The sequence below is a fragment of the Macrotis lagotis genome, chromosome X (assembly GCF_037893015.1).
Source record: "Macrotis lagotis isolate mMagLag1 chromosome X, bilby.v1.9.chrom.fasta, whole genome shotgun sequence".
Lineage (NCBI taxonomy): Eukaryota > Metazoa > Chordata > Mammalia > Peramelemorphia > Peramelidae > Macrotis > Macrotis lagotis.
In genome coordinates this window covers 644,509,846-644,525,141 of record NC_133666.1, presented here as the reverse complement: position 1 = coordinate 644,525,141, position 15,296 = coordinate 644,509,846, and the positions used below count along the sequence as shown (strand labels likewise).

General features: G+C 39.4%; 1 protein-coding gene across 3 annotated transcripts in view; it reads left to right on the top strand.

The window, feature by feature from the left end:
• The window catches only part of SBNO2 (strawberry notch homolog 2), a 213,205-nt gene that overhangs the window by 67,045 nt on the left and 130,864 nt on the right, over window positions 1-15,296 (top strand). For 2 of the 3 annotated variants that reach the window (XM_074204524.1, XM_074204523.1), the window contains one exon: window positions 959-1,038. The exons of the other annotated variant lie outside the window; for it this stretch is intronic. In XM_074204524.1, coding sequence (XP_074060625.1) covers window positions 959-1,038 — 80 coding nt within the window. The remainder of the gene's footprint in view (window positions 1-958; window positions 1,039-15,296) is intronic. 3 annotated transcript variants of the gene reach the window in all.

The following is a 15,296-nucleotide window of genomic DNA, read 5'->3' as shown; positions in this document are numbered from 1 at the left end:
TAAAATTTATTAAGTATCTATTATGTGCCAAGTACTCTTCTTTTAAAACCACAGTAGTTTTATTAAAATTTTTAAACACTTTCCCTATACTGTGAAGCACATATTCAGTGAAGTAATCTATTCAATAAAACATTTCTTGGTAGAATATTCTGTATTCTTAGGTCCTTTTCTGCTGTGGTATCTATCCTATTTTCTCATGTTTCTTCTAGTTCCCACATTTTATGTTTTGGGTTTTCCTGATTAGTAGGGATGGGTCCTCACCTTTGATACCACCTATAGATATCTTCAAAGGGTTTGTTCACTTTATGTTCACTTTAGACCTCCACAAATTAGGAGTGGTCTCTTCTTCTGAATTGCCATGCCACTGTGTAAACTTCATAAAATGTTTGTCATTTTCTTTTAAATTTATTTCTGCATCCATATCTACCACTGGATTCTAAGCTCTTGTATCTAAAATATAAAACTCTAGTATCTTCAATTTTTTTTTTGTCTAACAGGCATGAATAGAATAGGCACTTCAGAAATGGACACTTAATGAACAGAAAAGTCATTATTAAATTAAAGAGATTGATTTCAAATGAACAGGGGATAAGGGCTTCATTTCATTGCTTGAGAGGTACAAAGAAGCAGATTTCAGTTTAGTGGAAGGAATAACTTTCTAGCGATCTAAGCTGTCCAGCATTGGAATGGGCCCCTGATAAGGCTGAGGTTCCTGGAACCAGGGCTGATTTGAGCTGGGTCCAGATGGTGGTTTGTTCTGGTTTCAAGCATTGGGTGAGAGGCTGGCCTTTCAATGCTGAAGTTCCTCCCAGACCTGAGGATCTTTATTTCCCCCTTGTATCCTTTACCCTCATATCCAGCCTCTTAACAGAGTTAGCTGCCTCGTCTGCTGAATCAGGTTGATATCTTGTGTGTCTCCACTCAAGATCTAACTCTTTTGGTGTTGCTGTATTTTCAGAACTCGATGCTGCATTATCCTTGGTGGAATACTTATGCCTATCCATCTGCACCTTACCCACCCTTGACCAGTGAAAACCAGTAAGTGCCCTCCTCCTCTGGACATGCCCTCGATTCACTTGTTTTCCTGGTTTGTTTGTTTGTTGTTTTGGCCTACTCCAAAGAGTGGGCACACTGTTCTCTAACTTAAGAGAGTAAAATTGTAATAGCCTGTTATAAACTGTTTTGTATTGGAAGAATAATTATGGCCCTTGGAGAAGAGGCTGAAAATGGAGATTTCTACAACTTCACATTCTCAAACATGTCTAAAAAAGAGGTCTTATTGTTCTTTGTATTTAAATTCCTAAATGGACTTTGCAAGTCATGAATTCTGTGCAACTGCTGAAATTGATAGATGAAGTTCTCTTCACAGAATTTCATTTGCAAAGGGCCCCCTTAGCATCTTCATTTTAGATTCCTGTTAGACTCAGAATCACAAAGGCTTGGGCTTAAATTCTCTCTCTTTTTTAATTGTGTGATCATGGACAGCCTTTCCTAACTCCGTGCTCTTGTGATAAAATAGAGCCCATAGGGAAGGAAGGGGATCAGCATTTATGTTGTCAGACACTGGGCCAAGTACTTAATCAATATTATCTCATTGAAGGCTCACAACAACCCTGGGAGGAAGGTGCTGTTTTTATCCTCATTTTATAGTTGAGGAAACGGAGCCAGGGAGAGGGGAGGGATGCGATTTGCCTGGGATTACTCAGCTAGTTGGTGTCTGAGGTCAAATTTGAATTTAGGTCTTCCTGACTCCAGGCAGTATACTCTGTTTACTATGGTGCCCCAAACTGCCTTAAGATCATAGACTTGAGATCATAAGAAAATTCAGAAATCCTATAATGCTTATCTCACAAGGTTGAAGAAATAATGTACATCTTAAACATCCTCTCCTAAAATATAATTGCACCTGTTTGAAGATTAAAACCTCCAAGTCCTGGAGAAGAGAAGTTTCTTACTCAGGGATTCACACTGAAGCAGCATTAGAAGTTGGGAAGATATCTCAGGTCTTCTCTTCCCATCCTGGCTTCATCCATCTACTGAATTCTTTTTGTAATGTGATCAGAGAGGAGTAGAACTCTGTGAGCTTCTGTAAGTGACTACTCTGGTTTGAGGACAGGTGTGGTTATTTTTTTATAATGAAGATGCAACTATGTGAGAAATTAAATTTACCCTGTCCCAGGGCCATCTGGAATATCTCAGAATGTGCTGCTGAGAGAATGATTGCTATTCAACTCAATTCAGCAAACACTTCGTCAACACAGTTACTGGCACCATTGTTGTTAATGGAAGATATAAAGTAAGACATGATCTTTTTCTCTAAAGGAAGACCCAGCCCAAGTGCAGCATATAAACAGAAAGAGGATCCCCTCGGATCGAGAGAAAAGAACTCTAGGTTTGGAATCAGTTGTATTTGAATTCTAGAGCCATAATTATGTCAGTGGGAACTTAGGCAAATTCTTTACCCTCCCTATGTCTGTAAAATGAGTGGGGTTGGAATGGATAAGTATTAAAGTCCTTTTCAGCTCAGAACCTTTGGAATCTACAAGACTATAAAGTTATGACTTCATTCATTTGGATATATTAAGCCAGCCACAGAAGCATGAGTAACTTGATTTATCTAGACAGATGCTCCAGAGCAAAGCATTAGCCAATGATTTCTTTGCTTTTTTTTTTACTGATCATTTTGGTCTTCCAGAGGTGAAGGATTGAATGGAGGGGAACATTGTTCTGGATATGCTTTACTCCAACAAAAAGACACTTCTATTTAAGATGGAAGTGCTAGGAACCTTGGGAGAAAATAACTATTTCATCAAAGAATTTATGATGGAGGAGAAGAAAATCAAGTGCAGATTAACAGCATGTTAGATTTTGAAAGGGCAGAATTCGAAAAGGATATTATGACCCCATAAAATAAAATTGTAAAGCGGGGAAGAATCAGCCCAAGAGGGGAGAATATAACACAAAATAGCCAGTCTAAAGTGATGGAATGGTGGGCTTTATCCACAGAATTTAGATGTGGCTCCACAGGGAACTCACCAGCCAATTTAGATTTTGAACAGAAAAGAGCAGGCAACAGAGGCTGAATATAAGAGCCAAGATAAGATGAGTGTCAAAAGGCCTGAAACTCAGAATGTTCTAAGGAGGGCATGGGCAACTAATTTTGAAGCTATATTTAGAGTAATAGTATCAGATAAGGAGAGACCTTCTCTTGGAACAGTGGAATGATTTAAAGCAGGAGTTGTTCAGTTGGCTTTTTATTTCTTTATCCAGGACAGTGTTCTTTGAGTTAACAATGACAGAATTAAAATGGTACACCTAGGGAGTTGATGGCCAAGAGAAGTTAGGATGTCTGTCATGAGGGAATACCTCCCTACCAATTGTTAGTTCATGAAGTTCCATTTTAGGATTCTGAGAGAACTTAAGAGTTGTGATTGATAGCTCAGCTGTTTGTGGTCTTTGAAAAATTCTAGAAAACAGGAGAGGTGCTTTCTAATATATTATCCTGATTTTCTAAAGTAGAGAGTCAAGGGAACCTGAAGGTTAGGAGCCAGTGATCTTGACTTCAATACCTGGCAAAACTTAGAATGTATTTAATAAGTTGGTTAGCCTCTAGAAAAGGAAATTGTGATCCCAGAGCTTCACTATAAATGAATCAAGAAAACAGATCATACCAAGACTAATGTTATTTATTATTTTGACATCATTACTGTACTAAATAGATCAGAGGATTTTAGCAAAACATGGTTATTCTTGTGATATTCGTGTGGTCAAGATGGAGACGTGTCACCTGGATGACAGCATGACTAAGTGAACTCATAACTAGTTAGTTGACCAAACACTAAGACCAGTCATTGACATGTTTCCATGTCATTGGAATGAACTCTCCATTTGCATGCCCCAGGGAGGATCTTTGGTGTTTAATATTACCAGTGTTGGATAATGAATAAAGGCAGAGTGACCGTGTTTATCTTTAAGCTTGGAAGTAGATGGCAGGGTGGAGATACACAAAGGATTCTGTAGGCTATAGAACACTGGGCCTATTCTGCTTAAATGGAATGTAATAAAGACAACTCAATTTTTATATCTGGAATCAAGAAATTAAGGTGCCAAGTGGAAGATGTGGGTGGCATGATTAGACAGTTCAAAGAGTTCTGGACCCTGCCTCAGGTGACTTAGTGGCAATGGGGACACCCACCTTAATCAGGAGTGAGACTGTTTTTAGGGAAGCAAAATTGAACAGGAATCAAGAAAATACAAATTGTATTCAGGGATCCTGTCTTGCTAGAAGAAGACACATTGAAGAAGGTGCAGACTCTTAGATTTTAGAGATAGAAAGACCCATAAGGATCTCTCTCCCCGTTCTTCTGATAAGAAAACTGAAACCCAAAGCCGTAAGACAAATTGCCCAAGGCACCATAGTAACTGACAATTCTCTGCTCCATTGCACCCTCACCCCACTAAAGGAAGGTAAGACAGGAAATGCAATAGTGATTCACGTTGAGTTGACTCATTTAACTTGTTAAAGGGGAGAGTTATTTAATTTTAATGAGAAGGAAGAATTGGGGAACCCAGAAATATAGTAATACAAGAAAATAGCTCAATGGAGTGTTTTTTTATGCAGAAAATCTTAAGGAAAACAGAAGCAGGATAGTTTTGATACTATCATACTATATTTACATGCATTGAAATAAAAAAAAAAGGCTCCAAGCTATATGGTAATGAGATTAGCTGATCAATTAAAATGCTCTTTTATTAGTTCTTCCTGTATGGAAATGCCAGGTTTGTTAGTGTTTCTCAATTCATAATATAAAAAAAAAATAGAATTACTACTGCCCTGTCAACTTTGTAAAGCTAGATCTATTGTTAAGCTATTGTTTTGAGTTGTTTTTTCCCAGAACCTTGGAGCTTAGTGATAACTGCAGTTTTGAACAGATCTGGTGGAAGGTGTTAACTGTCCTTTTCTCTGTTTGATTTCTGCTTTGAAGTAGAATTTGGGGTTTTACTTTCTTTCTAGTAGGAAATTAAACTTATTAGCTGTCTTATTAATGCTCCTTGGGAGAACTCATAGACTATGCAGAGGATCTCCCCTTTTCTGAACTCTGGACAGAGCTGTCCTGGGGCTGACTGTTGAGTCAATACTAGGACCTTCTAAAGAGAATTCCCCACCGTTTCCAGCAACTGACTGCCTTTTTAAAAAATCTGTGCACTAGTCAGTCACCTAGGGTGGAAACTTCATTGTTCTACCCCATTGCAGTTGAGGGATTTAATGTGGGAAAGAATTTTAGTCCTTATCTAGGCTGACTCCTTCAGGCAGCCTAGGGAGTTAAGTGCCTAGAGCCTTTGACCTGGGCTCAGGAAGAACTGAGTTCAAGTCCAACTTCAGACACTAGGCTTGAGATGCTGGGCAAGTTCCTTGACCTGTGTCTGCCTCAGTTTCCTTATCTGTAAAATATGGATCTTAATAGCATCTCTCTTCCAAGGTTATTGTGAGGATTAAATAAGGTAATATTTGTGCATTGCAAAATCCCTTGCATATCATAGGCACTCTGTGAATGTTAGCTCTTGTAGTTGTTATTTTTCTCCTCCTCCTCCTCCTCCTCACACCCCCTTTTCACCCCTCCCTCAGTCTTGCCTGACTTGTGTGGAGAGTCTGTAGCAGCACCAACTGAATTCAGCTTCTCTCCCACCTTACACTGAACTCTCTTTCTAATCTGTGGTGCTGGGATATGCAGTAAATTTTGATGCACCCTTCCCAACATCTTTTATATCCCATCTTTTTCTTTCTGACCCCAAATTCACTGCCCTTGTTCAGGCCTTTTTGCTACCTGCCTGGTGGGCTGCCGTGACTTGCTCCTTCCATCTCCAGTCTTTCCTCTTCTGGTCCATGTTTCATACTGCTATGGTTTGATTAAGTCACTGCCTTGTACAAAACTCTTCACTAACTACCCCCCACCACCAAGTGCTTTATTTGCCCTCCCTATTTTGCTTTGTGTCTTGTGTTCCCTTTTTTACTCTGTTCTGGCCCCACTTTTTTCAACCTTTCCTCCTTTTTCTGTCCATCCGTCGTCACTGTCTTTAGAATTCTCTTCTATTCTCTTGTCCTTCTCCTGTGTACTATGTTCCATTTTTGCATCATATATTTTTTCAGTTTATTTAAGGCAATAGGGATAAGAGTGACTTGCCCAAGGTCACATAGCTAGGCAATTATTAAGTGTCTGAGGCTGTTTTGAACTCAGGTCTTCCTGACTCCAGGGCCAGTGCTCTACCCACTGCAACACCTAGCCACCCCTAGGCATTTAATTATTGAGGAGAATGATTTTAATAGCTTTCTAAGAAGTTTTTCTTGGTTTTGCTGTATCTTGTGTTTTTCATGGATTGATGGGGAGGAAGGAGGAAGAGGATATGGGGTGTGCCTCTGGACAAAGATTCCTGGAAATTGCCCTTTCTGATCAGAATTGTGTTTTCCCTAGGGAGCCTTGAGAGTTTTGCCTTCTTTTTATTGAACCACAGGTTGAGAGTGGGATTTATTGATTTTTGGGCTTGTGTTTTTGCTTTGATTTCATTGTTCACTCTTCTTTTCATTCTCAGTTTTCTTTATCTTCTCCTTTCCCTTTTACTGGTAGGGGCAGTTCCTGATGTGACTGGATATCTTGTCCTCCCCTCTGTGTTCTCTTGTGAGTGATATATTCAGTTGTCTTCCTTTTCTGTTTTCTAGTTGCTAAGCTTTTTTTGAGAGTGGGGAGGGGTGCTTAGCAGCTGGATCTAGATATAGTCCTTTCTTTTACCATTTGCTTCAGGCTGAAGTTAATTTCTTCCTGCTTCCATTAATGTCTTTAACATCCCCCTCAACCTTGAAGAATCACCTTAATACTGAGATGACTGCAATTATTACTCTATCTGAGCTGCAGTCATGCCTTCTAACTGGATTTTCTACTAGTACATTAATGCAGTTACTAGTGGGAAAGTGACCTCCCAGTGTTTTCTTCCACCTCCATTGCCTGACTTCAGATTACTTTCCACTGATTCCCTAGATGTCCTCCCCACAGTACCCAAATTAGATGATTGATGTCAGAATATGCCTGCCATGCATCTGTTCCTTTTATCTGTCTTTTGTTCTCAAAGAGGACCAATATCATCAGCAGGATGATATGTTTTGACTTGCAAGGGAATTGGATTGCAATTGAGGCAGAGCTATGCAGAGTCATCAGCCTCACACTCTCTAGAATTGTTAGAGTCCTGTGGCAAGATATATATCAAGAAAACAGGTGTTAGCCCTGGATTCAGTGGAACACCTTGATCTTTTTAAGCTAAAGTCTTTCCCAAAAATATGAGGGAAGAATTGAGGCAAAAAATGGCTTGGTTTGCCTTTATCTCCCTGCATCTATGCCTTTATTCATTGTCTGGGTTTCTTTCTTCTAGTCTATTTTAAGATAAACTCACAGTAAACCATGTCTTTCTCATACTATAATCACTGGATTTTGTTTGTTTTATAAAACCAAAGTGCAAGACTACTTACTTGCTATTTTCTTTCAAGTCAATATTGAATTGTTGAGCATTATGAGGCCAAGGCCAGGCTGGCATTAATCCATTTGTCAAACTCTTTGGGCAAAACCTGCTGACAGTTCATTATACTTTGACTCTGAAGCTTGAATAAGGAATACTTCTCCTACTTATTCAAAATTTCCATTCCTAGTATAGCTTAATTCAGTTATTAGGCACCCACTCTGTGCAATGTATCATATGGGGCTATCATTTGGGGATGCTAAAGATGTGTCTTCATGGAATTTACATGTATATAAGCAGGTATGCTGGAGAATGTGATTGGGGATATTTAGACAAACTATTTTGAACAAAGGAACATTTCAAAGAGAAAATGGTGCTTGAGTTGCACCTTGGATAATAATCCTAGACATAAAATAATAGTTTATATTTATATAATATTTATAACCTTACAGAGCACTTTGACAATTCTCATTTGAACCTCACAGTATCCTGGGAGATAGGAAATGAAAGTATTATCCTCATTTTACAGATGAAGGTACTATGATTCAGATCAGGTCCTACTGCTAATTAATTTTTGAACTGTCTCCTCAATGCAAGTTCAGTGCTTTGGTTCATTATTGGATGAAAAAGATTATGAAAGCCAGAGGGGACAGATTCCATTCCAGTCCTAGAGGTGGGGGTGGGGGGAGATAGGAAATGGCGTGTTTTGTTTGAGGTTGACCTTGTCAGTTCAGTTTGACTGGAAAGGAGAGAATGTTGAAATGGAATCAGATGGAGGAATGATGGCAGCAGATTGGGAAGCTATTGAGTACCAGATTGAAAAGTCTGTATACTCATTTTTCCTTGGCCATCCTCAGCTCAAGGGAGTAGAAATTCTTCTTCTCGGGGCAGCTAGGTGGCACAGTGGATAGAGCACTGGCCCTGGAGTCAGGAGTACCTGAGTTCAAATTTGGCTTCAGAGACTTAATTACCTAGCTGTGTGGCCTTGGGCAAGCCACTTAACCGCATTGCCTTGTAAAAACCTTTAAAAAAAATAAAAGAAATTCTTCTGGGTCTTTAAATGTAAGCATCCAAGGGTACATATATGATTTCTCTTCATCTAATTTCCCTGATTTTGGAGTTAGAAAACTTTTTTGTAACTTGCACAGCCTCTAACATAAGTGAGATGTTGAAGCAAGGCATTTCACTGGCCCAGGCCTCAATTTCTTCTTCAGAAAAAAGAATTGGCCTGGATCTCATAAGTCCCTGCCATCTTTAAGAAGGTGATTTTTCGGGCAGCTAGGTGGCGTAGTGGATAAAGCACCGGCCCTGGAGTCAGGAGTACCTGGGTTCAAATCCGCTCTCAGACACTTAATAATTACCTAGCTGTGTGGCTTTGGGCAAGTCACTTAACCCCGTTTGCCTTACCAAAAAAACCCTAAAAAAAAGAGGTGATTTTTCTCTCTTTGGCTTTTAGACCACCTGCTTTCCCTATGAGTATGCCCCCACTTTCTCCCACTTTCATCTTTACTTCTCCACTTTCCTCCATGCCTTCCCTCACCACCTTGCCTGTGGACACGTTCCCCATTCTTCAAGGGCTCCAATTAAATTTATCTTTCAGGAAGTTTTCCTTGTTCCTCCTGGCTCTGATGATCACAAAGCTGAGAATGCTATGTGCTCTACAAGAGCCATGAGAAGCACTGTGCCTCTACACCTTTGCTAAAGGGACACTACCTCTGGCAGTACAGTGTCATCCTCACTGGATCTCTCAGTATTCATTTTGGACTACAGGAGTCAATAGATGTTGAAAGATTATGAGATCATTTTGTCTCATTTCATTTTAGAGAGGAGCAAATGAGGCCCAGCAAGGAGAATGGACTTTGTAAGCTCAAATCCCAATCTTCTGACTCAGAATCCAGTTTTCTCAGCAACACTTTCATCTTATGTCCTTAGCTATTGAATGATTTGGACAGTCATTGCTTTATTCCCTTCTTAGACTGTGAGCTGTTTGAAGGACTTTGACCTCTTTCCTATTCCTTATATAAGACACTCCATATCCTAATTCTGGGCGTTTTCCCTGGCCATCCCCCATGACTGTACAACTCTCCTTCCTCATCTCTACCTCCTGACTTCCCTCAATTCTTAGCTACAGTGTCATCTTCTACAGTAATCTTTCCTCCAGTCCTATAAATTCTAGTGTCTTCTCTCTAGTGATCTTTTCCAACTTGGGCAGCTAGGTGGCATAGGGGATAGAGCCCTAGCGTTGGAGTCAGGAGGACAGGAGTTCTAATCCAGCCTCAGACACTTGCCCCTTACTAGCTGTATGACCTTGCCTCGCATCCAGGGCTCTCTCCAGTCGTCCTGATTCGTATCTGGCTATTAGATCCAGGTGACACTTCATAAATATTTATTTACTGACTCTCTTTGAGAGCAAGGACCATGTCTGACTTAGATTTCTTTCTGCTCTCAGACTAAGACCAGCCCTCTGCACCTAGTAACTGATCTTTTTTGAATGAATGAATGAATTCATTTATAACCATCACTAGAGCCAGGTTTGGAAGTAGCAATTTCAGCTTCTCTTATTTTTTGTCTCAGTCCTTCCCTGGCTTACCAAGATGACAAAAGAGGAAACCTTCCTAACATACAATTTTCTTCTTTCCTTTGTAATACAGTTCATATTTACAATGTGCCATTGAACACATTGCAACATCCCTGGGCAGGCAGGGGAGTGGGCTTTATTTATGAGAAGATTTGGGCATCCTTAATGGGGAAGACTTTTCAGGTTTAGCCCCAGTTGCTTCTGAGGATTGAGAGCCAGCCAGCTGTGAGAGTATGGTTCTGCCTTTTCCTCTTGGCAGATGACCAGCATTCATTTTATCCTTTCTTACTGTACTGCGTTACTGTTGTTGTTGTTGTTCATTTTTTTTTTTGTGACATGGGCCACAAGAGTGGTGGGATGGGAGGAGACAGATTCCTCCTATAGGAACTGGCTCAGCTTCCTAGCTCTGGGCATCCAGTGGTGAAATAGAAGGAGGGGTATAGTGCATGCCAAGTTTAGAGTCTGCTCTAAACCCTGATGGACTTTGATAATCTACATCCAAACTATGTCTAGCACTTTGTTGGAAGACAGAGACCCTAGGTTTCTCTGAGTTCTTCTAACTTCCTTTTGTAAGGTCCTTGAGTTCATCGACTGGCACTCTATCCTGTGTGTCTAGGACAGAGCGATAGATTTCAGGGTCTCCATGAACTTGTTTTGTTTTTTAAATTATTTAATAGTATCTTATTTTTCCCAATTATATGTAAAAACAATTTTTAGTATTCATTTGAGTCTTTTTTTTAATATTTATTCTCATTTTGTACAAATAATGTTTTCTCTCCCCTTTACTTTATTCATTTATTTCTACAAAATTTTGAGTTCCAAATTTTTCTCCTTCCCTCCACTCCCCTCTTCCTAAAATGGCAAGCAATTTGATATAGGTATATGTGCCATCATGTAAAACATATTTCCTTATTAGTTACAATTGTGAAAGAAGAAATAGACCAGTAAGAAAACACACACACACACACACACACACACACACACACACACACACACACACACACACACACACACACACACACAAAGTGAAAATAATCTGCTTTGATCTGCATTCGGAGTCCATCAGTTTTTTCTCTGACTATGGATAGTATTTTCCATCATGACTCTTTTGTAATTGTCTTAGATCATTGAATTGTTGAGAAGAGCTAAGTCCTTCACAGTTGATCATCACACAATGTTCTCCTAGTTCTACTCATTTCACTTTGCATCAATTCATGCGTGTCTTTCCAGATTTGTCTGAAATCTGCCTGCCTTGTCATTGTTGAAGTTGTTTTTAAAAATATTTTGGTTATTGTATTTTAATATTATTGTTTCCTTTATAATTCTCCTTATTTTACCTTATGTATTTAACAACATGATTCTTAGAAGAAGTTCATGGGCTGCCACTGGGGTCTTTGACACACAAAAGGTTAAGGACCCTTAAGCCTCTTTTCCCATGTCTTTCTCCACTGCTCAGTCATCGTTGAGGAAGTGACTTTTGGTACTATAGGGCCCATGGATTCAGGCTCTAGCAGGTACTACTCAGTTGGGGAGACTTCAAGTAGGACTCATTGACACTGGAGTGTGGAGGGCACTCTTGATTAAGAAAGTACTTAGACACAGATCTTTAGAAATATCAAACCATCAAGAATCAACAGAAATCAAAATCAAGAATCTTCATATTGTTTGTGAGTCCTGGGCCTCCTTTGGCTGTCAGTCTTATAGGAAGGCTTCTTCTCAAAGTTAAACTATAAAACACATGAAATAAAATACAGAGAATTACTGAAGAAACCACATAGATTGTAGTATATTTATCAAAATTTCTTTTTAAAGTTCTCAGACCCCAATCCTGAGCTAGACCATGTGGGGGGGGGGGGAGAGAGGGAAGGGGGATAATTTTAACTGACCCAGATCAGTAATTCACATGTCTTCCATTTTGATCATATTTGTATTATATCTTCCCTAGGGCTTCCCTCAAAATGACCTTTGCCTCAGTCTTTTAGAATTCCTAACTTCCTTCATAGCCAGATCATGTGCTACTCCCTACTAGAAGATTTATCTAATTCTCCTTTTTCCCCTGCTCAAATATTGTGTCTGTACTTATCTGTTTGCCTACTGCACTCTCCCCAGAGAATGTAAATCCTTAAGGGTAAGGACTGTTATTCCTTTTGTCTTTATGTTTTTAGAATGTAGCCCAGTATCTTGTACATAGTATATGTTTGTTAGATTGAATTAGTCTTAGTCATTCAACCCCTTCATTTTTTCGGTGAAGAAATTGAGACTCTTGAGAATTTTAAATGACCTGCCAAAAAGCATACAATGGTAGAGTGGTAGAAGTAGGTATGTGATTATCTGACCTCTACCTCCAGATCTACTGTACCACAGTGCATCGGATAGAGCATGGTCTTTATACCCAATGTACAGATTTGGAAACTGAGGCCAAGAGCATTTAATGGCTTGTCCATGGCAATACTCCCTCCTAGGTCTTCTGATGCCAAGTGCCCAGTGTACTCTATACTGTACTGGGCTCATTTCTATAAAGAACATCATGAATAATTTGAATTTATTAATGAATTTCATTTTAGGAGTGATATCCCAAAAGGACTCTTCATACCATTATTCCACATGTTAACTTTTGCCTTTTTGTCTTTTGCCCACAAAGCTAAGCATGAGAGTGTTTAGAGTTTTTTAATTTGAATATAAGATTTTAGAGTGGGGAGGAATCTTGGGACAGAGAATGTCCCAGATGAATGCTCGTGTTGGGTATGACATACTCAGCATCACACAACCAGTTAGTATTTTTGCACTGACCACTCCCAAAAACCAACTTGAGCTGCTGTGCTTAAAATGACAGAATGGTGTCTTGGTCTGATGATTCCTTTTATGAAATGAACTTTATTAGTCTGTTATTCATTTTCACACAGGTATTCTTTGTTCTAACATATCTAAATGCTCATTTTGTAGCTGCTCCTTGTTCCCTATGTTTTATGATTGGCATCTGTCAAAAACAGTATTATGAAATTACTGCTTTTCAGGTATTGTGGAAGACCCCACTGGGATGTTGGGCTGTCTCTTCCCAAAATTTGCTTGAATCAGAATTTTCTGTTTCAATAAATTTATTTTGAATTTATTATTTCAGTAAATATAGGTGTGATCCGTTTTACCATGTGTTTCGAAATTTAGCCTTGAGCAGACTTGACTTGGTGGGGGGTAGGTATAAACTTCCTGTTCTTCAGGAAAGATGGTTGAAGACAAATCAGAGAGAAGCCTAGTTGTGGATGGTTCTGGGGGGACAGAACTAGGACTGGTGAGGTTAGTTGCAGTGGCAGATTTTCTCTAAGTGTGACAGTGAATTTGATAATTACTAAGTTGGAGGATACTATCTGCAGCCTAATGAAGAATGAACTTCCTGTTGGCAAGTATTCAGGCAGGGGTCATCCCCCATCTTTTAGCTAGGCAGTTGGACTCGATAGCCTTTGAAGTCCTTACAATATCTCAGCCTTACCTCTAAAGGATTGTTAATTGGGAACCATAATAATATTTCTCTTTGTGCTTTAAGATTTTCAAAGTCCTCTTCACAGCTGCCAGCTATGTTTTGCTTTGAAGATTAAGATCCCATAGGAAGGAACCCTGGGGGACAGATAGTAATAATGGCAGTTGGTAGTTGTAGAATGCTTACAGCTTGTAGGCACAGTCTTCATAGTGGCAGTGGAAGGTAGGTATTATTACCATCTTATGGAGGAAACTGAGACTCCAAGATATTTGTTAGCTTTCCCTTTTATGGTGTTCATATGGAAAGAATAAGGATTTCTGAATGATCTTTTGATTTGGCTTCTCAGTGCAAAGAAAAGGAAAGAATGGTGGACTTGGAGTGAAGGAAGCCTTGGAGTTCTAGACTTAGGACAGATGATTATTTATTAGCAAAATATGGTCCTGGACAAATCTTTTCACTTCTCAGTCTTAGTTTTCTCATCCCAGGACTGTTTCCTTTGTAAGATGGATATGAGAAAACTCCTTTGTCTCTATAAATTACAATGTGAATTTGAGCTAATGCAAACATCTGGTCCTGTGGTATCCCCAATAGCTTTACTAGTCATAATTGTAGCATATATATTTGGTTAATGCAGTTTATTTAGACTTTCTGCAAAATAACTAGCTAGATTTTCTTTCTGTGAGGTAAAGAGATAATAGGTACATTCTGGTAACTGAAACTGAAAGGACTTGTTTCTTGGTCATGTAGGTAGGAGGCTGTTGGGAAAGAAAAATGTTGTCAGTCTGTGTACCTCTGATTGCTTGTGATATTCTGGATTTATTTCTGGGTGTGTCCATCGCTGGCTTACAGGAGTGCTTGCTGAGGTCGATTTTATTAGTTGATGTTATTTACAGATAGCTTGGAGAGTAGAAACATGAATTTTGACACCTTTCCCTAGTGATTTACAGTTTGGGGTTGCTCTGACCCAAGTGTTGCATGTTTGTGTCCTCCTGGATTTGTTCCCATTCTGGATTATCTATTTAATCTTAATGGATGAATAGATGAGTGAGTAGATAAATGAATGAGCAAGCATTTCTTAGGGACTATGTGCTAAGCACTGTGTTCTGGGGTCTCAGATTTTAAAAAAGACAGTTTATGTCCTCAAATAGCTTATATTCAAAGAAGGAAAGACAGACCACACATAGGCAAGAAGTAACCAGGAAAGGTAGTTTTCTTTGATGAAGTGGAGGTATCCAGTCTGTGCTGGATGAGATGGAAAACTGAAGTGTAGCCCTGTCTCTAGGGCAAGCCCATAATTCTGGTAGCCTATACCCATATACTAAGTCATCAGTTCTTTGAGTCAGACTCTTTAAGAGAGCTCCTCAAATGAGTGGATTAACTTCTCCATTGTGAAGGGCATGGATGTAGGAGACCCCAGTGTGGAGGATGCTGGTCCAGGTGGGGAGGGACAGATCAGCTAGCAGCAACAGGTGCCTGGCCTAGATAACCAGATACTTGGATGGTGTGTGAAGTTGAAACTAATGGAAGGTTTTCCGTTTTTTTTTCTAGTTTGGTACAAGATAGTGGTATTTTCTAATTTGAGCTATATCAATGCAAGTTTTTCTTCTTTAAATTTCCTCCATAGAGGCCTATTGATGCCTGATTGTGGTCCTAAGATGACCTAGGGTTCATGAAGGCTGTACCAGCAGAATGTAAGCCCTGGAAAATGTAATACCCACTTTGGTATAACTCTCTAACACAGTA